The sequence below is a fragment of the Magnusiomyces paraingens genome, assembly GCF_902498895.1.
Source record: "Magnusiomyces paraingens strain CBS 517.90 genome assembly, contig: contig4, whole genome shotgun sequence".
NCBI classification, from domain to species: domain Eukaryota; kingdom Fungi; phylum Ascomycota; class Dipodascomycetes; order Dipodascales; family Dipodascaceae; genus Magnusiomyces; species Magnusiomyces paraingens.
Genome location: NW_022474070.1, coordinates 1,062,885 through 1,087,269, shown reverse-complemented (window position 1 = coordinate 1,087,269; position 24,385 = coordinate 1,062,885). Strand labels below are relative to the sequence as shown.

Genomic DNA, 24,385 nt, shown 5'->3' with positions numbered 1-24,385 from the left:
TAATAATAATTATAAAGATTCATCAATTCTTCTTTCTTTTTTTATTCCGTCCAAAACTGCCAAAATAAATAATGGGCTTTTTTTTTTATTTTTGTTTTTGATGATTTTGATGATTTTTTCCTTATCTGCGCGGCTTATTGTTAGTATTTTTTATTTTTTATTTTTTATTTTTTTAATTTTCAAGTGGGATGTTTTTTTTGAGATTAATTTGTAGTTTAAATTATTCATAATTATTCATCATATGTCACATATGATTAATCATTATATAAACAGTCTCGTGACCAGATAACAAACTAGGAACTCTCAAATAACAATAACAACAACAACTCAATAAAACAAAATAAAATAAAATAAAAAATTTGCCATATAAACAACAATCCGTTGAATATTCATTCATTAAACATTTATATAATATATATATAATATATATATATATATATATATATATCCTACTAAAATGCCTACTATATATAGATTTAAAACATCACATAAACAAGAAATCGTAATAAATAAAATAAAATAAAATAAAAAATAAAACATTTCTCATATAACTCAAGTCTAAAGCTTCACTTCCCCCTATCATTTCTTTTCGCCTCCCCTTCGCCCCACATCCTTCAAATTTACTCGTACTCTTCGCTGTAAGCCAACTCACGCACAAGATCATGCCAATTGCCGCCGCACGAAGTTACAGTAGACTCGCCACGATCAACAAAGTCCTGGCGTGCATAAAAGGGAATAAGAGTGTCGTGTGCCAACAATGCAATTTGATCTGCAATGCGCAGCGTCGACAGCCGCTGAATGTAGTCCTTGAGAAGTATGGTACCCAGACTTTGGCCCTGGTATGAGGGCTTCACAACAAGACCATGCACAGCAATAGTGCGGCCAGGCTCGTAGTGACCAGGAACATAAGGTAACTTATCTGTATCGGCAGTAGAAACATCAAAAGATTCATCAGGGACAAGCATGCTGGCCTCTGTAACAACGGTAGATGCAGTCTTAGTGCCATGGATATGGGCAATGAGTGTCTCCTTTGCTGGAGTGCTAGAAACTTCATTAGCAGACTTCTTAAGAGATTGCAAGTCCTTGGACAGGTGCTCCTCAGTCGACTGTCCAGAAGCAGCAGCAGCGGCAGCAGTTGCATTAATAGGGTCATATTGGTGATTAAGACCAAGACCTTGCAAAACATTAGCATGAAGGCCTACAAACGTAGGGTTTCTGTATTCTTCAGTAGGTAAGATGAACTCTCGCACAAAAATACCTGCACAGAGTTCCGGACATGTTTTCAGGCGGTAAGCCAGCTAGTTAAAAAAAAAAAAAAAAAAAAAGTTAGAAGACAAGATTCAAAAGAATTCATTAAAATATTTACCTTTTCACGAGAGGCACGCTCCTCAGGAGGAAAGCCTTCGGTTTCAAGAGCCTCAACTTGGTCGAGGTCATTGATAGTCAGGGGTCGAATATAAGCGTGTAAGGGCAGGTCTTTGGTCATTGTGGCGGAGGCAGCGGCGTAGCGAATATGCGGCAGGCTGTTTCTATTGTTTTTGGTGTAATTTATAAACTTACGCAGCGTGCTCGAAATTTGTGGCGGCGGTGGCTGTTTGTTTTGAGGAGAAGGTTGGTGGGATTGTGATGGTGATAATATTGATGATGAAGAAAGTGATGTCGATGCTAAGTTTGTTTGGGAAGAAGAGGAGGAGGAAGAGGAATTGGTGGTGGTAGTGGGAAAACTTTCTGGGGAGGCAGAAGCGGAAGAAGGGTTTTTCTGCCTTGCAGTTACACCAGAACGGTGGGCGCTGGTCGTTCGCGCGGCTCGAGCACTTCTTGCGGTTGCTAATAATGCTGGACCATTATCATCATCTTCTTCTTCTTCTTCTTCGTATTCTTCTATTTTTTCATTATCATCATCATCATCATTACCACCTGTTCTAGTTGTTACTTTTGTTGTTTTAGTTGTTGATGTTGCCATAATAGTTGAAGAAGTTGTGGTCGTAATGGTGGTCGTGTTCACAGTACCCGGAAGTGTTTTGCGTTCCGACCCCACCGATGTCCTTGTTGGTCTCGGCTGTTGGAACGGAAACCTTAGTCCAGGTCCCTGCAAAATTTTGGCTAAAATTGCATTTGCCTTGGGATCTGGCCCCTCCACAAGAGCATCTCGGACTTGCGGGTAATTAGGGAACACGGCCAGTAACTGCTCATTCAGAGCAGCATGCTTTTCTAGAAGTTGTCGTTCTACTGAGTTTTCCCAGGCCCCGGTACTGGAGGTTACTTTCCCCTTCCCGGAAACTAGCGCACCAGAAGATCGTGCAGCTGCACGAGCATCCTTGTTTTTTTCAATTTCACCCAGTAGTTCGTCTGCTCGACACAGCAGCCGAAAGTCCAGGTTATGCGTATCAATGGCCAGTTCTGGCTTCAGTTGTAATAGCAGGTTGAGCGGCAGACGGACCGCTAGAAGAATAACTATGTATGCAATTCGAACCAAAAGAAGCGCGCCAATAAAATCTGAAATAAAAATAAGAGCTGCACGTAGTAATCGACCTGACTGAGCAAATTCGCGAAGCGCAGATAAAGATACAACTGATGGTGCTCCAACTGGATGTAAAATAAATAGCAGATAATACACTCCACCAAGATATATAAGAGTAGCAACAAGAGGCTCAGCAAGCTTACGCGTGTTGGAGCGTGCGTAGAAGGGGGTTGCAGCAATGTGTGCAGTCTTTGGCAATATGTCTTCCTCAAGAATGCGCACGCGGAGCATGAGCAGCTTTCTAGTGGCAGAGTCCATTTGGGAGGTTGTATAAGGGAATGAAAGAAGAATATATATTTATATACACTTAGAAGTAGTTCTTTTTTAGAAATTTAAAGTATTAAAGTCGTGAGATTTCTTTGTGTCGATGAACTAGTTCAGCATGGATTCGCCTGTTTGGAGGTTGTTGATGGTGGTAGCTATTTGAGTGGAATCTTTCGGTGCTGTTATGTGTGTCTGTATATTTTTTTTTTTTTTTTTTTTTGGGCGTGTTGATTTATAACCCACCGCCGCAGCTAGCCTTTTCATTATTCTTGGTGTTTCCTATTGTAGACGTCACGTGAATTGGTTATCACGTGGTGTAATCGCCCATTGTTTTTGGGCTGCTTCTATTTTTTTTTTCTAAGGCCACCACGCAACACACATCACAAAAAGCCGTGTATGTGTGAAAGATCCTCAACCAGCAACAAATTTGAATATTTGAGGGTGCAAAAGAGATGAACCAAATCAACATCACTAGTCAAAAGAAAACAAAAAAAATTTTACTAAATTTCATAAAAAACAATGGCATTAATTTCAGATGAAATACTTCAATCTCTTCTTACATATGAAGAGTATTTTGTTTACAAACTTTGGATGAATGGCTCATACAGTGCTATCCCCATTCCAGACCCAAAAACTTTCAACTGGAAATTTCATCAATACAAAATCCCCAAACTTTTAAATAAAAATAACATGGATTCTTTAGCAAATGCAGTCAAGATAATTTTCCCTGAAGCTGAACCTGAAATCATGACAATAAGTATTCTAAATTTTGGCTCCCAAGATTTGGTGATTCCATTAGATGTGATACAACTGGCTATATCACCCAAACCAACCTGGGAAAAGTCAGTCTGCTGGTTGTTCAAACATCAACCCAAATCTATACCACTTATATATGCCGTGGCTAAAGTCAAACTAGCTGAAGAATCTATGGGAAATGATCCAGCACTTCTCCAGCAACTTGATACTGCCAGATCGATCCCTCATTGAAACGGTCCACCGTTGACGCCACATATATATTAGTATTGCGAATATTTCAGCATGGCATGTGAAGTCGCGACATGTAGTAAAAGAATTTTTGGAAATCAAAACCCATAATACTTCATACTCTCTCAAAATATAATCTGATCGAGAAGAAAGGAATAAACTTTGACTTTTTTTTTATTATTATTCAGAATGCCTTAGTTTTTTCATATATATATTTTTTTTTGTCATCTCTATAATGCCTTCATCAAATGCTCTTAAACCGGCTTTAGCTTCAGCTCTTGGTCACTCACGTTCTCCAAGCACTTCCTCGATAACTTCAGTTGCCTCTGATGCGGTCCTTATCCCTACACCTCAGCCAGCACAAACAACATCGCCCTTAGGACCATCTGTCAACCAAGTAGATATCTATTCAGGACTTCCACCGTTACTTGTCCCTAAACCTCAGCAGGAAACCGTTCAACAGCGTGAGCACGTTAATGGAGAATCAGATGACGATGCTGGTGGTGCAAATTCAGGAACAAACCCTCCTGAAACTGTCTTTGGCTCTATGAGCAATAACCATAAACTGGATATACGGTATGTATTTACTCATAAACTATTACTGATCACAAACTAACTTTGCTTTTTAGAGGTAAATATTATCTTTATTTATAATCTTTCCCTATACTAACTCTTTCTAGCTAACCAACGAACATTCGAAGGTGCTTATGTTCGTACAGCTCTTGGCCAACTTTCTTTTGCTCTGGTAATTCTCAAGATTTTTTCTCGTGAGTTCCTTCCCATTGGTACAGTCTTCACTGTTCAAGGTATTCTTATCTTGGTCATTGCCTTTTACCGTCGTCATAAAACAATCAAGGACATTTTTACCGTTGCTGGAGGTTACCGCGCAGTCTCTCAAGATCATAACATTGTCTTCCAAACAAGTGGGCCAACTGTACTTCTTCTCTCATCAATAAGCATCTTAACCTACATTGCTCTTTTTATCCTTATCCAAAAACTTAGTCCAAACTATGGTGATAGTTAATTTTAGTTTTATTTTAATTTTTTTGTCATTTTTTTGTCATTTTTTCATTGTTTTCTCTTATAATCTACTTGTAGAAATCAAACTTATCCACATCGCTGCCCAACTTCACCTGGCTGCTATAAGCTTCCTCCAAATCACTTTGCAAAATTACATATCTGTTCTTGCGCACCGCCCGCAGACCAGCCTCTTGCATAATGGCTGCAATAATGGCACCGGAAAGTGGGTCGTTGCGAATAATAAGCGAGTCGAGATCCACCTCAGGAGCAAGCGACATTTTCGATGCAATTGTTGTAAAAATCAAGCGTCGCTCACGGCGGTCTCTTAATGATGGAAACTCAATCTTACGGTCCAATCGGCCCGGTCGCAGCAGTGCAGGATCCAGCGTGTCGGCACGGTTAGTGGCCATAATCACTTTGACATTGGAGGTCTGGTCAAAACCATCCATTTGGTTCAGAAGCTCAAGCAAAATACGCTGCACTTCACGATCAGCACCTGTCTGTGCGTCAAATCGCTTTGTCGCAATCGAGTCAATTTCATCAATAAAAATGATTGATGGCGCATTTTCCCTAGCAAGTCTAAACACGTCACGCACCATGCGTGGACCTTCACCAAGGTACTTTTGCACAAATTCAGAACCAACGACGCGAATAAAAGATGCTGTAGAGCTGTTTGCTACCGCCTTGACAAGCATGGTCTTGCCGGTACCAGGAGGACCATACAAAAGAACACCACGAGGAGGATCAATGCCAATCTGCTTGTAAAGCTCAAACTGAGTAAGAGGAAGTTCAACTGCTTCGCGAATCTCTTGCTTTTGCATGTCAAGACCACCAACATCGGCATAGGTAACATTGGGCTTCTCATCTGCGCCCAGCATGGCAATCGAAGAATCGGCCTCAGGTGGAAGAATATCGACAAGTGCATTGGAGTGACGATGCAAAGCAACCGATGATGACGGCTTCAGCAGCTCGCGGTCAAGTGTCGAAAGAATACGCACCGCATAATTGGAGCCTGTTGTTGAAGTGACAATACCCGTGTGCTGGTCAATCGGTTCCAAAAACTGCCCAATGACAAGAGGAACCGACTGAATTCGCTTGACTTCTTCTTGCGCCCGCACAAGCTCTCGCTTCAGGTGCCGCTGCTCGTCCTTGATGTAATCCTCCTGCAGTGTCAAAAGTTCATTCTCCCGCTCCAGTGTCTTGAGTCGGCGGTACTTGTCCTTAGGATCGAGTGCATCCACAATAATTGTAGTTCCGGGAGCAGCCGTCTCGCTCTTGTCCTTAATCTGTTGCTTCTTCTTAATACTAGGTGCTATTCCCAAAGCCTCCATTGTTAATTCTGTTGATTTGGTTTGTAAAAAAAAAATAATGGTTGTGGGTTGTGTTTGTTATGTATTTAGAGAAGTGAATTTAAAAAAAAAGGTGGCAAAAAATCAAGGTGGAACAAAAAAAAAAGTTGGGAGGCCAAAGAATTTGTGAACCGGGTTCATTTTTTGGTCACGTGAGGTCTTATCTTAAATTGTTTAACCAAAATCAAGTAATCTTGCGACACATTTCTGCTTGTCTTTAAACACGACAGTGTATTTCTTAATCCCCTCCACTAGAGATAAAATTCACAGTCACAAGCAGAATAAATAAACTGAACTAAAGAGTTAAATTTTTTTAGTATTCATGGTAGCTTGGAAGTTTAAGAGAGGTGTGTAGCCTTCTACACTCCTTCCAAGAAAATGAGGATATCTGAAAGTTAAACTCAAGTATTTTCTGTGTTTAATGAGAAAAAATTATTCAGGCTAAATTTTTAACTTAAAATAATAATAAAAAATCTTTTATTTGTTATTTTTTGTATTTATTTAAAAAAATAATTCCAATTTTTAACAATTAGTACAATTTAAACAATAAGTTCATTTCTTTATATAGCTCTCGGAAGGTTAAATCTCTTAATTATCGAAGTGTTACGATGGCCGAGTGGTTAAGGCGATGCCCTGCTATACGCTAGCAGTTTAGGCATTGGGTTTTACCTGCGCAGGTTCGAATCCTGTTCGTGACGTGAGATCTTCATACAATTAATTTTTTTTTAAAAAATGATGATTTGTTAAAATATTTAGTTATTTTATATTAATTTTTTCTATTAAAAATTTTATCTCTTCGCTAGATTACTTCTTCTTAAATATTGTTGTTTTTTTTTATGCAAATTGTAAAAATATAGAAAAAAAAACAAGAATACTGCACTTAGTTAAAATGATCTTCCCCTCAATATTTCATTTGGGTTCAATAGTTTGGCAACAAGGATCTCCAAGTTAAAATAAATTCAAATTCAAACTCAAAAACAAGTGTAAATTTAAGTGTACATTGTGGAAATAACGACAGGCAGAAAATAGAGCAAAAATGTAAATTTTATAAATCTTTCCATAACATTATGATAAACTTATTTAGATTGAAACAAGCCTAAAATGATATTGTATAGTTGAAAATATTTTACAATTGGGTTACCAAAATCAAAACTATATCTATAACCTGTCTTAGTAATTTATTTTGCATTGTGGTGGCAAAATTAATAACGGGTATAGTAACCATATCAATCTGAAAAAATTTTAAAATAAAATCGAAGATTTCGCCTTAAAAAATCAATTTTTTAGATAAAAGTATGAATAAATATCTTTATATATATTTTCATTGTTATTTTTATATATATGCTTTACTTACAACTATATTGCATAGAAGTAATTAGTTAGAATTCTAGTGTATGAATGTCAAATTTTAAAAATATTTGTCTGCTAAGGTATATTATTTCAAGAATGTTCACGGTTAACGTCTTTAAGTGCAAAAGTTAAAAGAATTAAAGCATCATAGGTAACTTTAAGAGTACCGGCAAGAATAAAACAAACCCATTGTTTGTGCAAACTTGCAAGATAACCTGCAATTGTTGGACCAAAAACCTGTGAGCATGTTTTGACGACATTGACCCACCCCATGACTGCTGTTCTTTCAGAGGAGCGCACAACCATGGACAAAAAGGCCTGTCTAGGAGCCACATCCATCTGGGAAGTGCAAGAACGTACAATAAGAATAATAAAAGTAACAAGAAAAGTGGAAGGCATAGGGATAAAAATGATTAGGAAAGAGGATGGGAAGTGTGTCAAAGCCATAGTAAGAACAGGGCCAAGACGCTTAGCAATAGAAGAACTGATAAGCATAGTAAATGCTCCAATGAACCCGGTGATGAAAAATGCGGTACCCAGAATCTCAGGGTTAATATGGAACTTAGAGGTAATGTAATAAGAAATCCATGAGAGTTGTACAAGCGATGAACCAAAAGAATCCATAGCAAAAAGACAAGAGAGTTGGATGACAATCTTAACAGACTCCGAGGAAAGTTCAGGAAGAAGTGAAAACTTCTTTTTGGTAGTTTGAGATGTGGTATCAGTAGGTGATTCTAAAAGAGAGGTATTTTCAGTAGGCTCGATATTACTTTTTGAAGAAAGGTAGTCATCAGACTCAACTCTATGAGTCAGAAACAATGAAAAAAGAAACTTGAGAGCGCCTAGCAAAGAAAAAATGACAAAAACAACTTTATAAGCGGCAAGTTCAGAGAGTTGGAGGTGGTTAGACATCAAATAATGAACAATCCAACCCCCTGAGATGTTTCCAGCAGCTGCAGCTAGTGCCGAAGCAAGCGAGTACCAAGCATAAATATCGTTGCGGTGGTCTGGAGGAACAAGATGAGCAAGAGTGGATTCCTCCACAGCCTTGAAAGGACCAATATCTGCACCAGATGGCGAAATGACACCGAAAACAGCAGCAGCCAGAAGAATATAAAAGTTGTTTGAAAGCGCAAATACGATACCGGAAGCGACCATGAGAAGCGCACCCACACAAAGAACGAGTCTGCGGCCTATGCGGTCTGCATTCATTGTAAGGAAGTAAGAGATTATGACATCGCCAATAAGAGTACAACTCATGAAGAAACCGGTACGATCATCGGGATATCCGTGAACGTTAAAGAACTGTACTAGGAAAATTGAGGACATGCCAAATGCGAGCATGCGAGCAATCTTGATAAAAATAAGAAGCAGGACATCGCGAGAGGATGATGCGAGTAAGTCAAGGCCAATTTCTTGGCTGAAACTTGTGAGAATCCGAGACATTTTATTAAATATAGTTGAAAGAGAATGGCAACGTTGATAAGAATAAAAGTCCTCCCATTGGCTTTGAATTTACTATTTTCTAAAGTAACTCTGGGAAATTAGACTGTAAAATAGAGTTTCCTGCAACCGACTCAAAGCATGTTTGAAATGAAATGAAGAAGGGAAGTATTTGATTAATAGGGTGTGAATAATTCTCAGATGAAAAAGTAAGAAAAGAGAGAAGGATTTCAACAAGGAAATGAGTTGAGATTTATTATATAATTATAAAACTGTAGCCGATATATTTAGTCATTGATTTTTCTTTTTTTTTTTTTCAGAAATAATATATTTTTGGTGGTAGTGTGAGCACTGAGCAGGTTACTGTTTTAGAAAAAACGTGCCTCATGTACTTAAGCAACCACAAAGATAAGCTTTGGAAAATTATAGATCTGACAGTTTGGTAAGTACTGGTATGTTTATAGTATATACCCCCATAATAAAAAATTTCAATTCAATAAATTATCGTCATTATTGTCAGTTTTTTCAACATCAAGTTACTGAGTGGTTTTTTTTCATTAATTTTTTTTTCAAATTTATTAATGTCCGAAGTCCGAATGACGGTCGATATTTGGTCTGGACAAAAAGTCTTCGAGAAGGCCAGACCGCTGACAAATTTCCCAAAATGGAAACTAATATTTTGTAATGAGGCTGTTTGTTTGTTACATCACTGAAAATATACTTGTAATTTAATATCTTAATTGCAACAATAATATTGCGGTTTTTTTTTTTTTTTTTTTCTTGTGCACTGCCCGCCCGCCGTTTGTCGCCCCTCCGGCGGCTGAGCCACCGCAAAAAAGTTTTTTAAAAATTTAAAATTTAAAGTCGTTTTTTTTTTTGTGTGTTTTTATTTATCACCACCACCACCACCACCACCACCTCCACTTCTACCATCAGCAACTAAAAAATCACCACCCATTATCACCACCTTTTTCACTATTTTTTTTATAATCCCCCCCAGCTTCACACAGCTACTTTAAAATATCATGTCCAAGTCTCTTGTGAGATCTATTAAAAATGTTACCAACGGGTACACCAGTACTCAGGTTAAGGTTAGAAATGGTATGTTTACTTTTCTTTTCGTTATGTTTTTACACATTCAGGGTCTTGCTAACGCGTCGTGTCATTTAATATATAGCCACTAGTAATGAACCGGTTGGCCCAACTTCCCAAGAACTCCACGAAATAGCCCAGCTCACTTATCAAAAGTATGTAAACCTTCATTTGTTTTATATAAATCATAAAGAGAAGGAAATTTTTGTCATTTTGCGCGTTTTTTTTTTGCTTAATCTAACCTCCCTTTTTTTCTCCTTTATTATAGCCATGAAGTCTTGGAAGTTATGGGTATGCTCACCCAGCGTCTTAATGATAAGGGAAAAAACTGGAGACATGTAATGAAATCTCTTACTCTTTTGGAGTTTCTTCTTCTTAATGGCTCTGAGGCAGTTGTTCTGTGGGCTAAGGAAAACATATTTCTTATTAAGACCCTATGCGAGTTCCAGTATCATGATGACTCTGATATTGACCAAGGCCAAAATGTCCGTGCCCGTGCAAAAGCCCTCACCGCACTTCTTCAAGATGATGACCGGCTTAGACATGAGCGCCGCGAGCGTCGTGGCCGGAATGGCCGCCGCCGTCATGGCGACTATGATCGTGAATTTGATGATGATCATACCAGAGGTTCCAGGAATAGCAGTCGCCGCAATGAGACTCGACGACCGTCAAGAATCCCTGCTGAGGATGAAGAAATGCGTCGTGCACTAGAAGAAAGCCGAATCACTGCCGAAGAAGAGGAAGAAGCTCGTCGTCAGCGCCTGAATGCAGGCGACGACGATGATCTTCGCCAAGCCATTATGCTCAGTCGCGAAGAAGACGAACAACGACGATTGGACCAAGAAAAGGCTTTTCAAATCAACAAACAAAATGAAAATCTCATTGACCTCAACGCCCCTGCTGTCCAGCAGCCTCAGGTTGCCATTCAGTATCAGTTCACTACCCAGCCCGCATATGTTACTGGCCAATACGACCAATTCGGAAATCCTCTCAATGGTGTTCTTTATCAACAACCCGTCACTACTGGTTATATTCAAAACATGTATTCTGTCGATGGTCAGTACACTGGTTATCCAGCTCAACAACAACAAGCCTTATACCAACAGCCTACTGGCGTTTTTACTACACAACAATACCCACAACAGCAAGTCCAGCCAGAACAGCAACCACTGGCGCCCATGAAGACTGGTTCCAACAACCCATTTGCAAAGCTCTCCAACCAACCCGCCACAACTTATACTGGACCCTCACTTAATGATATTCAGCAGAAACAGCAGTTAGAACAGCAACAACAACAACAACAACAACAATACTTCTTACAGCAACAACAAGCTCAACAACAAGCTCAACAACAAGCTCAACAACAGGCCCAACAGTTGCAGCAACAGCAACAGCAACAACAACCACTTAAGGCTGTTCATACTGGTCGTTCAGAACACGTTGAGGAACTCAACACTTTGCTGGCGACCGGCACGGGTCTTGATACCTTTGGTAACACTGGCGATTTGCGTATCCCTTCTCAACACACACGCTCACAGTTTATTAACTCGCAAGGTACTGGTTACCAGGCTGGGTTCCAGCAGGCGCAGACTACAAACAACCCGTTTATGGGTGCTCAGTACACAGGTGTCCCATCGACAAACCCTATCCAGCCTGCTTTCACTGGTTACGGGTTTGGAAATGCCCAGCAGTCTCAACAGTCTTATCAGCAGCAACAGCAGCAACAACAGCAACAGCAACGACAACAGTATGCTTATGGTGGACAGCCAAGCTTGATTGATATTTGATTACCCTTTATTCCGCAAATAAAAAAATTCTACTGTTGAATTCTAGTATCTTTTTTTTTTCTTTTTCATTTATTATTTTATTTAGTTGTTTCTTTTTTTTTTATAAAAAAAAGATATTTGATGTTTAAATGCCATTCTTTTTTCTTTTCCTTTTACATAATAACAATTGACTTGATATTTTATAATACCCGTAGATAATCTACCCATCATGTTCCAAAAGCTTGAAAAAACCTGAAAAAAAAAACTATTATCATTAAAAATTATTATTCAAATTAAAACATGGGAACTTTGTCTAACACAAAAAAGAAAATGTGAATAAATTAAAAGTACAAATCGTGGAACGAAAAAAAATAAAAAAAAAATGGGGATAAATTGTTTACAACGGTGCTCTGTTACCGCTTGTTGACTTGCCCTTGGTCTGGAAGCTTGTGTATAATCACGCTCCCTGTATAAGATGGCACCCGCGATATGCTTGCGCTTCCTGGAGCTGATCCTGATATAGGTGTCGATCTTCCAGAGCCTCCATACCCATACCACGGCTCAGGCAATGGGCCCGACCCGCCGTCACTATCAATTGGAGACCCAGAAGTCTGTCCCATAGACGAGCTCCTGTCTCTTCCGTCAGAATAAATGGACGACTTTAGCATACTTGGGACCAGTGGCTGAGACGATGTGGGTGTCTTTGGCGGTACAAAGCCTGGGCCTGGTGACTGAGCATTGGCAAGCGCAATGGCCAACGCTGCTGCTGGAGATGGTGGCGGCGATTGCGGAACATTTGAGTTTCCTGCTGCTGCTCCAGTCATCTCGGGACCTGAAATGCTATCTTCGCGATCCGGTGACCTTGACGAGCCACGAGACCAGCTTCGAATCTGTGACGCCATGCGTTTGCGCAACGATTGTGACGGACTAGAGTCTCGGTAGCTTTGCACCGATGTTGGTGCGCTGCTACTTCCACCGCTGCTTTTACGGCTCGGAATCCACCCACCGCCAGTCAGGCTTCCAATAACAGGAACAGCATTATTTCTTGAACTAGTGACTTCTTGGCTCGGAGGCACAACTGTAGTATATGTGGCGTTTGATGGATACCGCATCTGTTGCTGAGGCAGTATCATTGCCGGGGTCGCAGCGGACGTTGTCCTATACGGTTCCCCAAGACCTGTCGAGCTTGCGTTCATGCTGCTCGCTAACGTTGACACTGTTGTTAGCGCCGAGGAAGCAGGCAGCCCCAAAGGATCAAAACCCAGGGAGTTTGTACTGATGCGTGAAAGCGCGGCAGGAGGTAATGGCGTCCCAAAATCAGCCCGGAAAACAACTGCAGGGGCTAATCCGCTGTTATTGCCGCTACTTTCGGGTGGAGCCGTGGCGCTCATATAAGGCTGGCTAGAAGCCGACGAGGCCGACGAAATGACTCCTGTACTAAGGTCTGGTGTTCCAGGAACTGATCTTAAAACGGGTGATGTATTAGAAATGGGCATCACAAAGCTTGATGGTCCCTCGAAAAAATTGCTTCCGCCATCATTCATTTTGTTACGGGACGAGGCAGTGGCCGCAGCAGCCTTGGCTGCTGCCTCGTATTTGCTTTTAAGTGTGGCCATCAGCAATCCTCCAGAAGTTCCAGCACCATACTCTGTTCCACCAGAAACAGAAGCGCTTGACAATGGCCGGGGCTGAAACACGCTTCCACGGGGAGCCATGTCCTGTGCAGTTTTGAACACAGTATTGTACTCAGCTGCAGCAGCGGCTGCCAACACAGCTGCAGACTTGTTGCTTGCTGGTTGTTGGCTATCCAATCGCGTTGGTACTAGTGTTAGCTTAGGAAGAGTCCCAGCTCCGAGTACAGATGAATTGGAAACAACTGATGAAAGAGGAACGGTGACAGGTTCTACTGTAGAAGAGGTTGTACCAGTGTTGGAAAGACCACCAGGATTGATTGTTTGTGCTGCAATTCGAGAAAGAGATTCTGTGTTACTATGTCTTCTGGAAGTTTCCACCTGGTGAATAACGATGGACGTAGAAGAATTCTTGCGACTTAAGTGCGCATCATTTGATTGATGAGTAGAAACAGCAGGAATTATTGAATGAATATTTGAATCCGGAACATCAATAATTGCATTATGACTTGGGACTCGTGAAACTGTGAACAGCTGCTGCTGAAGCTGCTGAAGTTGTTGTATTTGCTGTTGTTGTTGCCAAATCTGCGAATTTCTTCGAACCTTGGGCTGACTCGGTTGTAAATGAATACTTGGTCTGCGACTTGCATTAGGACTGACGCCAATAGATGGGACGGTAAGTTGATTGTTTGGTAAAGTGCTTGCTGGTGCAGTTTGTCTTGTAGATTCGCGTAATATCTCAGTAACTGAGTTCACAAATGCATCTCGAGAACTTTCGTATTCTGGATTCCATTTTGTGGTTCCTGTGCTTGATATTGAAGAGCTTCTCCCTGCTGGTGCAATCGGCTGTGGTGAAGGCAAATGTCCCCCAGCACTAATTGTTGGAACAAGGCCCCAAGGATCTCGAAATGATGGAGGCGTGGAATTGTTTTCTTTATTCTTCCGTTTGCTTTTCCCTTTGTCCTTTTTGCTATTGAGTCCTTCAGCTGAATCTGGTGATCCATTTGAGGAATTCCCTTGACCATCACTATAATTAGATCGTGTAGAAACACGAGATGGAATGTTTTCGCTTGGTAATGAAGAATTCGTATGCATTTTTTTTAATGAATCCAAATCTTGGTTAGATGCCGTGCTTTTAAGAGGATCTGACTCGGAAACGTAAATTGGCACATTTGGGCTGGACCCATTATCATGAAGAGATGTGCTAGCAGTATTAACAGGTTGGAATCCGTTTTGGGCTCGAAAACTTCCAGCTCTTGATACATCAGTAGTATGTGCATAAATGGACAATGGTGGACCCTTAGCAGAGCCATCTACACGTATGTTGGAATAGTTTGTTGACATCATGAGACGGCGGCATGATTCCATGAACTCACCAAACTGATCCTCAGTTACCAATTCTCCGGAAAATCGTGCCCGTTCATATAGGTTGATGAAATCATTAACATGAGAGATTGGCATGTCAATTATGTTGATGTTGTGAAGGGTATAAATATAATCGCGCAAGGACATACCTGGTCCTCGAGCTAAAGAAGGATGCAATACTTCGGCCTTCATGGCAATCATTTCAGATGCCAAACGAATAACATCGATATATGGAGTATCTGCTAAGCGTCCAAGATCAGTAATTTCTGGTGGCATTAAGCCAGGATGTGAAATATGCAATGGGGGGTTTTGAAATACTGGTCGAGAGTTTCGGGCAATTTTTCGGCACCTTTCAAGTTCGGAAGTAATATTTCGGAACAATTCAATTGGAATATCTGCAAGACCCGGAATATATTGGTGAGGTATAGCTGCTAATGATCTCCGAGTCACAACAATTCGAGCAATTAACAAAACACCAGCGATAATGGCGACAAATGCATAAGAAGCCATAATTATGATCGCATTCCAGAATTGACCGGTGCGTTGAGATTGGATAATCATATCAATAGGAGTTGCAACAACCACTGCAGCAAAACAGAGAAAAAGAAACATAAGAGAACTACTGTAAAGCCAAGTTTGGAGAGTTTCTCGTGAAGGTCTATGAAAGGGGCTTTTTTGTTTATTAGGTCTATGTGTAACTCCACCATAGCCTGGCCATCCAACGCCTGTTCCACCGCTTTCACTAGTGCCACCAACACCAGCATCTCCAATGTTTCCAGTATTAATTGAAAATCTGCCACTTTCTGCAGTTCGAACCGGAGCGAGGCTGTTGGAGTACATAAATGTTAAAATACTATTGGGTCGACTGTTGCTGCTGAGTCGGTTGTTAGGTGATGCAAATGTAGTTAGAGGGCCTGATTCAGGAGAAACAAATTGTTCCAAAGGAATGTTGTCGGTTGAAGGCAATTCTGAAAGTTGGAGACTATCATCTCGGCTTCTGGATTTACTAAATGGGAGGTAACGAGACGAAATCTTTGAAAGTAAAGAATGTTCTTTGGAAAATAGACGGTGTGCTGTTCGATCATTTCGATTTCTAGTGCTTGAATTGAAACTACCTCTCAAATCTTCCGAAACACTTCCAGAGTTTCGATGTCCACTGCTACTGCTTGATCTATTAAAACTGTCTCTTCCTATCAGTGCGCTTGTATTTCTTGTTCGTGGTGATTCTGGAGGTCTAGCTCTCGATTTTTGCAATGGGTCTAAACCTTCCTGTGAATAACTTCCATCTACTGGCAGATCCGTAGGCGACGCATTATCGACAATAAATAATTTTGAAGGTTTTTGAGGGTCATATGATCGCCCAGTATTTGAGGAAACACTAGGTCGTGTACGTGATACAGAGTTTCCTCGTGATGCAGAAGATGAAGAGTCGCGCCGAGTAGATTCAGGCTCCAGTGCAGTTACTAGAGGAGTTAAAGATTCAATAGAAGAATCCGTCGGAACTATTGAAGAGGACCGTGAGTTGCTGGATAATGAAGCCATTCGGGGTGATATTGCTGTCGGTCTGGATTCCGACTGATGTCTTTCATTATCGGTAATAGCTTGCCTATCGTTCTTGTTGTTGTCAACCTTGGTTTTATCAGAGGCTCGTATTTGAAAGAGATGTCCACTTGGCATTTGATATATGAATACATATATGTTATTAGTTAAACTGTCGGTATAAACTTAATGAATCATTATATTATGGCATTTAAAAATAAAAAAGATGATAATTTTAAATGTAAAGGTAAGGTTGAACTGCCCATCTGTGATGCCAGACATGTGTGCGACGCCTGTTTGTTTGGGTAAGCATACTCTATTACACTTTTGTTACAAACATTTGCCATATCTGCTTATTAATAAAAAGGAGAAAGGTCAATCTACAATATTAGGTTCATGAAAGAATCAAAGTATCAGAGAATCAAAGTATCTGAGAATCAAAGAATCAGCGATATTTCGCTAAGCTTCTTATATATTAAACCCTTTACGATTAAACTATATGATCATATGGGATCCGTATCTGTCTTCTTGTGCATGGGACTTTGCAACTTCAAGAAGTCTTCAGAAGACCCCCAAATATTTTTTTTTCGAGTTTTTCAAAGACCGCTAAGGATCATTGAAAAAAAAAAAAAAAAAAATTTATTATTCTTGCTGTGACCACAAAAAGTAAATTTTTGTTTTATTAAATCTTAGAAAATCATAATGGTAAAAGAAAGTCATAAAGACCTACCACATGCCTAAGATTTCACAGCTTTTTTAATTATCAAAATATTAATATGCTGATTTATACTAGTCAACAGAAATTATTGTTTTTTTTTATTAAATTATTATTATCCATAACAGAGATTGTAAAGCCATTACTATTAAAACACGTTTTTATTGAATTGGGTATTTCCTATTGTCTTTTTTTTTTCTTTTAACGAATTTCATAAGAATCCATTTCATAAGAATTGCTTGGAAGTTGCTGATACTTAGGGTTAGACCAGATTCTTCTTTTAGTTCTAAGCTTCATCTTTTTCCAAGTTCTAGAGTCTCTGACAATGAAATTGAAAATAGCATAGCCAATAAAAACAACAACCATGAGAGTTGGAATAGTGAGGACCACATAAAGAGCGCTGTTGGAATTCTCGCCTTCATCAGTACTAAGAGTTTTGGGCTTCTTGTGTTTGATTGGTTGTCTGTAAAGCTTAAGATAAGTACCGTTGATAAGATTAAAGTCCTCGTCAGCAATAGTGTCCGGCTGAAGAGTGAGCATAACATCATGAACAGGTGAGCTTCCAATGAAAAAGTCCTCAACAATACGGAGAGGATAAACACCATCAAGGTTAGTCATCCACTCACTGGACCAGAAAGCATCCTCAGAGTCTCTCTTCTCAAGAATATTATCACGCTTTCCAATGCCACCGTACTTATTTTTTTCAATGTACGCAAGGTGAAGACGGACCTTATCAGCATTGGGGTAATGCTTAGTGTACCAGGAAACCCAGTAAACATCGTCCAAGATGAGATTGGCAGCCTCTCTGGGCGTGCAAAAGGGTTCACTAGAAACCTTGTCAAGTTTTCTCTTCTTGTTGAAGTAGCGATTGGGTGTGCATCTAATGATAGGGTTGAGATCACGATCCGTGGTATCTTCCGGAAGGTACTTAATTTCCTCATGAAAGGTATCTTCAGTGACACCCTCAATTATAGTTTTCAGGTTGACTGTAGTTGTGTATGAATCTTCGAACCATGTGCCGTAGTCCGGGCGACCATTTTGAGTGATGCCATTCTTAATCTTGGGTTGAATAGTCTTGATCTTTCCACCCTTGTCCAAGCTGAACCAAGGGTCAGGAGTTTTGATATCAGTTCTAGGAGATGCACTAAATGTGACACCCTCCCAAACTGTAGGAGTAACAACCTCGATGATTGTTGTTTCGGCGAGGGTTTTTGTGCGTAGCCACGGCTTTGGTGGTTCTGGTGTTGTAGTAGTTTTGGGAGCAGCTGGGTTTCGCTTCTCCAAGTCAGCAGCTTGAGATGCATCAGTAATAAGAGACTCTGGTGTGCTGGTACTAAAAGAGGTCTCAGGGGTGACAGTTGCTGCCACGGAAGCCATGGCTGCAGCAGATGTCAAAGCTGAAGAAGCAGCTAAAATAAAGCTATGTGAAAATTTCATATTTTTTTTAGAAGGAAAAAAACCCTGTGCAATAGCAAAGATTCAAAAGATCTCAGTTTTCAACAGGCTAAGCTTTTTGTAATAGGTTTTTCAAATTTTGAAAGGAAAAAAAAAAAAAAAAGGGAAAGAAAAGAGCAGCCTTATAAAGGGAGAAAAAATACAAAAGAAATAAAGGGATTGCCGAAGTAAAAATATTTTTTGTTGAGAATGTCGGCACGGTAGATGTCAAGGAGGTTAAGGCCATTTTTGAAGTTATGACAGCTATTAAAAGAATGCATGATCTCAAAAGACGCAGTTGACTATCAAAAATCACATAAACCCATGGAGTATATATATTTATATCAATGATGTCGACCTGGCATTTTATTTTTTTTTAAAAAAAAAACAAAAATACTTCACTACCGTTGGTTGCTAATTTTTTCTTTTTTTTTTGGTAAAAGCTACACTAACTTCACAAAAATTGAAATCTCGTCTTTTTACAAATCAAAATTTAATGCTTCTTGATTTAACATTTACATCATGTCAAATGATTTCTCCGGATTCAAATATCACCAAAAAAAAAAAATATAGAGATCCGTATGCAAACGCTTTACAAGAATTGTATCATCAAAAATCATTAAATTTCATAAGTAGGCTCTAACCTTTTGCGTAGCTACTAATATATTAGAGAAGAGAAAACTTTTTTAACATCATAACAAGTACGTAAAAGGGTAAAACAAGATGGAAAGGCAGACCAATAATTTAAAGTCTGCGACCACGTCTACCACCCTTTCTGCGGGTAGAGTCAGAGGGAACAGGGGTAACGTCCTCAATGCGGCCAATCTTGATACCGGAACGGGCAAGAGCGCGGAGAGCAGACTGAGCACCAGGACCAGGAGTCTTGGTACCGGTACCACCGGTAGCACGGATCTTGAAGTGAAGAGCAGTGATGCCAACCTCCTTGCATCTGGCGGCAACGTCTTGAGCAGCCAACATGGCAGCGTAAGGAGAAGACTCATCGTGGTCAGCCTTGACCTTCATACCACCAGTAACACGGGAGATGGTCTCACGGCCGGAAAGATCGGTGACGTGAACAAAGGTATCGTTGAAGGAAGCAAAGATTCTGGCAACGCCAAAAACAAGCTCACCTTCACGAGCTTGGAGACCAAGGGTAACGTTTTCTACGAATACATGTTAGTCACAGTTAAAAATAATGTACTCACTTTTCCTTTAAAATAGCAGGTCTGTTGAGATTCTCAATGAATCGTTGCAATCTCAAGTGTTTCAAAAACAGGCTGGTAATTTTCACATCTAGCATAATGCTTAATTAACAATTCCAAGATTCAAGCAAATACTCAAAAAAAGGCAATCAATAGTAAAAAAATCATTATAAAAACCCCCAAACCTAACCAAAAAAAAATAAAATGATAACCAAGTCGAACATTGAAAACATCGAGAAAAACAACAATCCAAAAGAATCTCGTACAGACACAAACTACCAAAAGGAAAAGTGAACGATCTTAAGAGAACCACGCTTACCGTTCTTAGGAGCCATCTTGATTTGTGTGTGCTGTGCTGAGATACAGTGGGACGTTGTCAACAGGGCAGATGAAAGGGAAAAGGGAAGAAAAGCAAGAAGGTGTGAAAATCTTTTCGAGTTTGATTCTGTTACACACTTGGAAAAAAATAGTGAGGTTGTCATACAATTACATAATAATTATGGAGTGAAATTTATTTAACCCTAATAAACCTAGCCCTAGTAATGCGTCACACACAGCACAAATCGAATTCCAAATAAAGAAAACAGTCACTTTTAAAGCTTAATATGATTGATACTCCGAGATGGAAATTTGAAAAACTGAGCGTCAATATTATCTCAATATCTAGATATAAGTCCTTAAATGAACAGACTCTATGAACCCCTTATATTTAATCAGGAAAGATTTTAAATTAATGTTATCATTATTTTCATTCAAATTTTCCATTGACTTTGTTTTTATGTAAACATGTTTTTATTAAAACTAATATCGATAATATTATGTATAAAGCAACAACTAGAAACTTATGTGGATATGTAATTGACTATACTACTTTGAAGTGTCCAAGTCTTCAGCATTTGAAACTGGTTGAGTACTTGCGGGCCGTTTTATTTTATTACTTGAGTTTTCCGTAGTTTGGGCATGAAACATAGAAACGTGCCTCGCGCTAGCTTTGTCAGGGCTTTGATTTCGAACTGGCGTTTTAAAAGGAGAGCTTAACATGTCGCTTCTTTTTCTAACTCGATATCCAGAACTGTTAACTTTAATGCTAATCTCACTCCTTTTCTCTTTTTTTAATGTATTGTAACTTTCCATAGAAAATTCCGCACTTGTATCTTCATCGTCTAACACGATTACTTCATTCTCTCCATCATTTTCATCATTCTTATTATTAAATGATGTGTTATTTTCAAGATCTTTCAAACATACCCCACCCATAGTTCTAGTTTTTTGACTGGATATTGGTGTGTCATAACTTGTGTCATACGAGTAGCTCCCTGTCTGTTCTACTGGTGTCTTAGGCTCATCAAGACAGGATGACAATTTGAGCTCCTCATCCCTTTTTAACGGTGTTTGAACCCGGAACAAGTTGAGTTTTTTATTGATTTGGGTGGTAGGTGTGTCGGGACGGAAGATACTTCCCTCACTTTGAATATTGTTACCATTGCTTCGTAAAATATTGGTTTGATTATTTTCGACAGTTTTCCTTTGATACACAGGAATTTTTTGGCCAAATATGTTAGACCTCGTAAACGACGACTTAGGCGCAGTGAAGTTTTTGTCTTTGGAACCAAGTGGGCTTTGCTTATAAACCGGAGGAAAGGAGTTTTGAATGTCAGAAAAGTCGTTACTACTAACTTTTCTTTGGAATCCCGTATTACTTGTTGAATAGGTGAATGATTTGTTTTGATGAGGAACTGTATGTGGAGGCGTAAGATCATTAACATCATCGAGAACTTGTTTTTTTGGTGTCACTGTCTCAAACGTTTCTTCTACTGGTGTACTTTGAGTAACTCCAATGCCAAATTTGCTGTTTGTCATCTCAAGCATTCCGTAACTGCTATTGTTAAGATCATCATCGTCTTCGTAGATTTCACTATCATCATTGTAAGATCGGCTGGCAGTGGGAGATTCGGGATCACCACAGAAACTAGAGTTTTGATGATAGAAAATAACTGCTGGGTTTGTCCTGCCGTGATGAGGAGAAAAGTGTTTTGTTTTGGGAACCTTATAAAGATCAGCTCTTGTCATGCTCAAGTTTGACATTGGAAGCCCGAAATGTCCATTTTGAAGCAATAATGCAAAAATAGCAATGCTATTTGCTACATCACTATCATCTTTTAGAATGAATTGTCGTGCATTCTGGCTGCTTTGGGATGATCGTCCTATTTTAGGTGTTAATGACATGGATAAATGAATGGTCTCTTGATGAAGAATATGTGCAAAATTGTATCTAAGATTGAGGAAATGAAAGGTGTAATAATACTAAAAGAAAACCAGCGGAGATGCACATTTTATATATTTATTGTATTTATTTTTAGTTTATTATCAATTCAAAACAAAAAAAATCTGGCATTGTTTACAAAAAAAAAAGTAAATAAGAATATTGATATCGAAAAGGTCAAAACTTTTGTGTTTGGTCTCATAATTTTTTTTGTTATGATTTTGAAAAATCGACAAATCTTACAATCAGCCGCATAAACGAAAACTGGAAATCTATTTCGTAACGAAACCCTCATTAGAATACCTGTTTGGATTGAGCAGAACGGAGTAATCTATAGTGATCATAAACAAACAAATAATCCATTAAATTTATTTTAATTTCTTAAATATTATTAATGATATTTTTAGGAATTACCATTATAATTCATGTTTTTATATTTGTTTTGAAATTAGTTTTACTTTCAAAAAAAAAAAAAAACAAGGCATAAACTTTTGAGTACAGAAAAAGGGCCGTTTACTCTCAATCAATTAAAACCAAAATTTAACCAAATAATAATTTGATTTCAATATAATTCAATTTTTTAATTTAGGTAATTAGTTAAAGTTATTATAAAAAAAATTCAATTTCAATAAAACGACTAGGATTTCCAACTGCCTTTGTTTCATAGGCAGTTTATGATGCCCATGGAATACAAAACTACCACTGTTTCACCATATCTATGACAGGGTATACTCAATCCCATAATGAAAAAAGATTACATATTGTTGCAAAATTATTGATTTTATTGATTATTTTTATACATTCAATTTAGTACACAGTTATTAATTTTAAATTTTGAGTTAAGTCCACAAGCAATATATAAGTTCAAAAAAAAAAAATAACCATAAGCAAGAAGACGATACATAACACACAATATATAATAAATAATACTTAAAACTTAAAGCTTAAACATACTACAGAAATAAATAATCTGATTACATAGTCTATTAGTCACATATAATGCAGTGATTGATAAAATTATATTTCCAGTAGAAAATGCTCTTGAATTCTCTAAGTCACTAAATATCTTCTCTTTATTATTACAACCATAGTACCACATACCTATTCAGTAAATCATCTTCTTTAATAAACCTACTGAAATTTCAAAATGCTACGATCTGTTGTTTTCAGAATTCAGAGACCCGCTTTTCGTAAAGTGACAAGCCAGCTCAATCGAACTTCAGCATTTCCTTTGGCCGTCCGATATTACAACCCTATGCAAAGAGGGCCTTCGCCACCTCGTTTGCCCAAGGAAGAACAAGAAGAGTTTGAAAAACTTCAGCGTGAAGCCAATGTTTCAAGAGCCTTCCAAGAGTACGATGCAGATAACGAAGAGTTGGATGAAGAGCTTTTGGAAGCTGGTCCTTCAATCAACGAAGAAGCGTTAAAGGCCCAAGGACTTCACCCCGATTTTCACTACTCCAACATTAAGCCTGATTTTGAAGGAGACACAAATCCTGTTACTGGTGAAGTTGGTGGACCCAAGCAAGACCCTTTAAGGCATGGCGACTATGCTTTTAACTGCCGTGTTACCGACTTTTAGGAAATAAAAATAACTAAGCATACTCTTTATCTAACTTTTTTTTTTATAAACACATCCACCTTTTTCTTTTAGCTAATGTTAAAATGCCGTCCTATTATTATTCTATTTTCTCGTCACGGTTTTTGATAAAAAAAATTCATGGTTTTAGATCAATACTGACTTGACCTGGTCGATTTTATTAAAAAAATATATCGTTTTGTATTAAGCCAAGCACACATTTTAACTTCCTGTTTTCATAAAAACATATAATTTGATCATCCATGATTTTTATGTTAAGGGTATATATTATTCATATGGAAAACTTATAATATTAGATGCTGTCAAATATTGACATTAATTACGGGTTCATTATGTTTTAATACTATCATAGAAAGGTTCCTAATCAGACCTGCTTATTCATAAATTCATATGAAAAAAATAACAATAATAATAATCATAATAATAACAGTAACAAAAAAATCAAGAGCGTTTACCATTTTAGTATAAAAGCTTCACATAGATTACACAAAGCATTGGGAAAAAATTAAAATTGAAAAAGTGAAACATTTAACTGTCATCCTTGAAATCGGCGTTTGAAAAATGAGCCAACAATTGCATACGGCTGAGAATTGAATTATCGAATAAGTCACCTAACCAACTCCCACATTAACATTCAAGTAAGTCATTGAGACTTAAGGGTTTAAACCCATATATGGTTACTTATATAGGTAAAAACTCTAAACAGGCCAGAGGGGTTTTCAATGCGCGATTTATGTCAACAAAACTTAAAATAACAAATATATTCAAGATCATGCTTAACTTAACCAATATTCAAAAATTAATAAAATTTACTTTTAGTTTCGTTAAAAATTCATTTTTATATTTA

At 38.5% G+C, this 24,385-nt stretch overlaps 11 protein-coding genes across 11 annotated transcripts; 4 read left to right on the top strand and 7 right to left on the bottom strand.

Annotated features, from left to right (window-relative positions):
• Nucleotides 1-620: 620 nt before the first annotated feature.
• On the bottom strand, nt 621-2,779 carry SAPINGB_P005125 (uncharacterized protein; the record flags this gene model as incomplete). Its single annotated transcript, XM_031999840.1, has 2 exons — nt 621-1,298; nt 1,367-2,779. 2 exons carry the CDS (start codon nt 2,777-2,779, stop codon nt 621-623), a joined length of 2,091 nt encoding a protein of 696 aa, XP_031855731.1.
• A 525-nt stretch (nt 2,780-3,304) lies between these two features.
• SAPINGB_P005124 (uncharacterized protein) lies at nt 3,305-3,772 on the top strand (the record flags this gene model as incomplete). The annotated part of the gene is made up of 1 exon (XM_031999839.1): nt 3,305-3,772. One exon carries the CDS (start codon nt 3,305-3,307, stop codon nt 3,770-3,772), a length of 468 nt encoding a protein of 155 aa, XP_031855730.1.
• Nucleotides 3,773-4,004: 232 nt separating this feature from the next.
• On the top strand, nt 4,005-4,793 carry SAPINGB_P005123 (uncharacterized protein; the record flags this gene model as incomplete). Its single annotated transcript, XM_031999838.1, has 2 exons — nt 4,005-4,272; nt 4,450-4,793. The coding sequence occupies 2 exons, from the start codon at nt 4,005-4,007 to the stop codon at nt 4,791-4,793; spliced, it is 612 nt and encodes a 203-aa protein (XP_031855729.1).
• A 64-nt stretch (nt 4,794-4,857) lies between these two features.
• SAPINGB_P005122 (uncharacterized protein) lies at nt 4,858-6,120 on the bottom strand (the record flags this gene model as incomplete). The annotated part of the gene is made up of 1 exon (XM_031999837.1): nt 4,858-6,120. The coding sequence occupies one exon, from the start codon at nt 6,118-6,120 to the stop codon at nt 4,858-4,860; it is 1,263 nt and encodes a 420-aa protein (XP_031855728.1).
• A 1,458-nt stretch (nt 6,121-7,578) lies between these two features.
• SAPINGB_P005121 (uncharacterized protein) lies at nt 7,579-8,934 on the bottom strand (the record flags this gene model as incomplete). Its single annotated transcript, XM_031999836.1, has 1 exon — nt 7,579-8,934. The coding sequence occupies one exon, from the start codon at nt 8,932-8,934 to the stop codon at nt 7,579-7,581; it is 1,356 nt and encodes a 451-aa protein (XP_031855727.1).
• Nucleotides 8,935-9,956: 1,022 nt separating this feature from the next.
• Nucleotides 9,957-11,810, top strand: SAPINGB_P005120 (uncharacterized protein; the record flags this gene model as incomplete). Its single annotated transcript, XM_031999835.1, has 3 exons — nt 9,957-10,032; nt 10,109-10,178; nt 10,292-11,810. 3 exons carry the CDS (start codon nt 9,957-9,959, stop codon nt 11,808-11,810), a joined length of 1,665 nt encoding a protein of 554 aa, XP_031855726.1.
• A 392-nt stretch (nt 11,811-12,202) lies between these two features.
• On the bottom strand, nt 12,203-16,462 carry SAPINGB_P005119 (uncharacterized protein; the record flags this gene model as incomplete). The annotated part of the gene is made up of 1 exon (XM_031999834.1): nt 12,203-16,462. The coding sequence occupies one exon, from the start codon at nt 16,460-16,462 to the stop codon at nt 12,203-12,205; it is 4,260 nt and encodes a 1,419-aa protein (XP_031855725.1).
• A 778-nt stretch (nt 16,463-17,240) lies between these two features.
• On the bottom strand, nt 17,241-18,476 carry SAPINGB_P005118 (uncharacterized protein; the record flags this gene model as incomplete). Its single annotated transcript, XM_031999833.1, has 1 exon — nt 17,241-18,476. The coding sequence occupies one exon, from the start codon at nt 18,474-18,476 to the stop codon at nt 17,241-17,243; it is 1,236 nt and encodes a 411-aa protein (XP_031855724.1).
• Nucleotides 18,477-19,217: 741 nt separating this feature from the next.
• SAPINGB_P005117 (40S ribosomal protein uS11) lies at nt 19,218-20,010 on the bottom strand (the record flags this gene model as incomplete). Its single annotated transcript, XM_031999832.1, has 2 exons — nt 19,218-19,636; nt 19,995-20,010. 2 exons carry the CDS (start codon nt 20,008-20,010, stop codon nt 19,218-19,220), a joined length of 435 nt encoding a protein of 144 aa, XP_031855723.1.
• Nucleotides 20,011-20,542: 532 nt separating this feature from the next.
• On the bottom strand, nt 20,543-21,901 carry SAPINGB_P005116 (uncharacterized protein; the record flags this gene model as incomplete). Its single annotated transcript, XM_031999831.1, has 1 exon — nt 20,543-21,901. One exon carries the CDS (start codon nt 21,899-21,901, stop codon nt 20,543-20,545), a length of 1,359 nt encoding a protein of 452 aa, XP_031855722.1.
• A 1,184-nt stretch (nt 21,902-23,085) lies between these two features.
• On the top strand, nt 23,086-23,520 carry SAPINGB_P005115 (uncharacterized protein; the record flags this gene model as incomplete). The annotated part of the gene is made up of 1 exon (XM_031999830.1): nt 23,086-23,520. The coding sequence occupies one exon, from the start codon at nt 23,086-23,088 to the stop codon at nt 23,518-23,520; it is 435 nt and encodes a 144-aa protein (XP_031855721.1).
• Between the last annotated feature and the right edge of the window lie 865 nt (nt 23,521-24,385).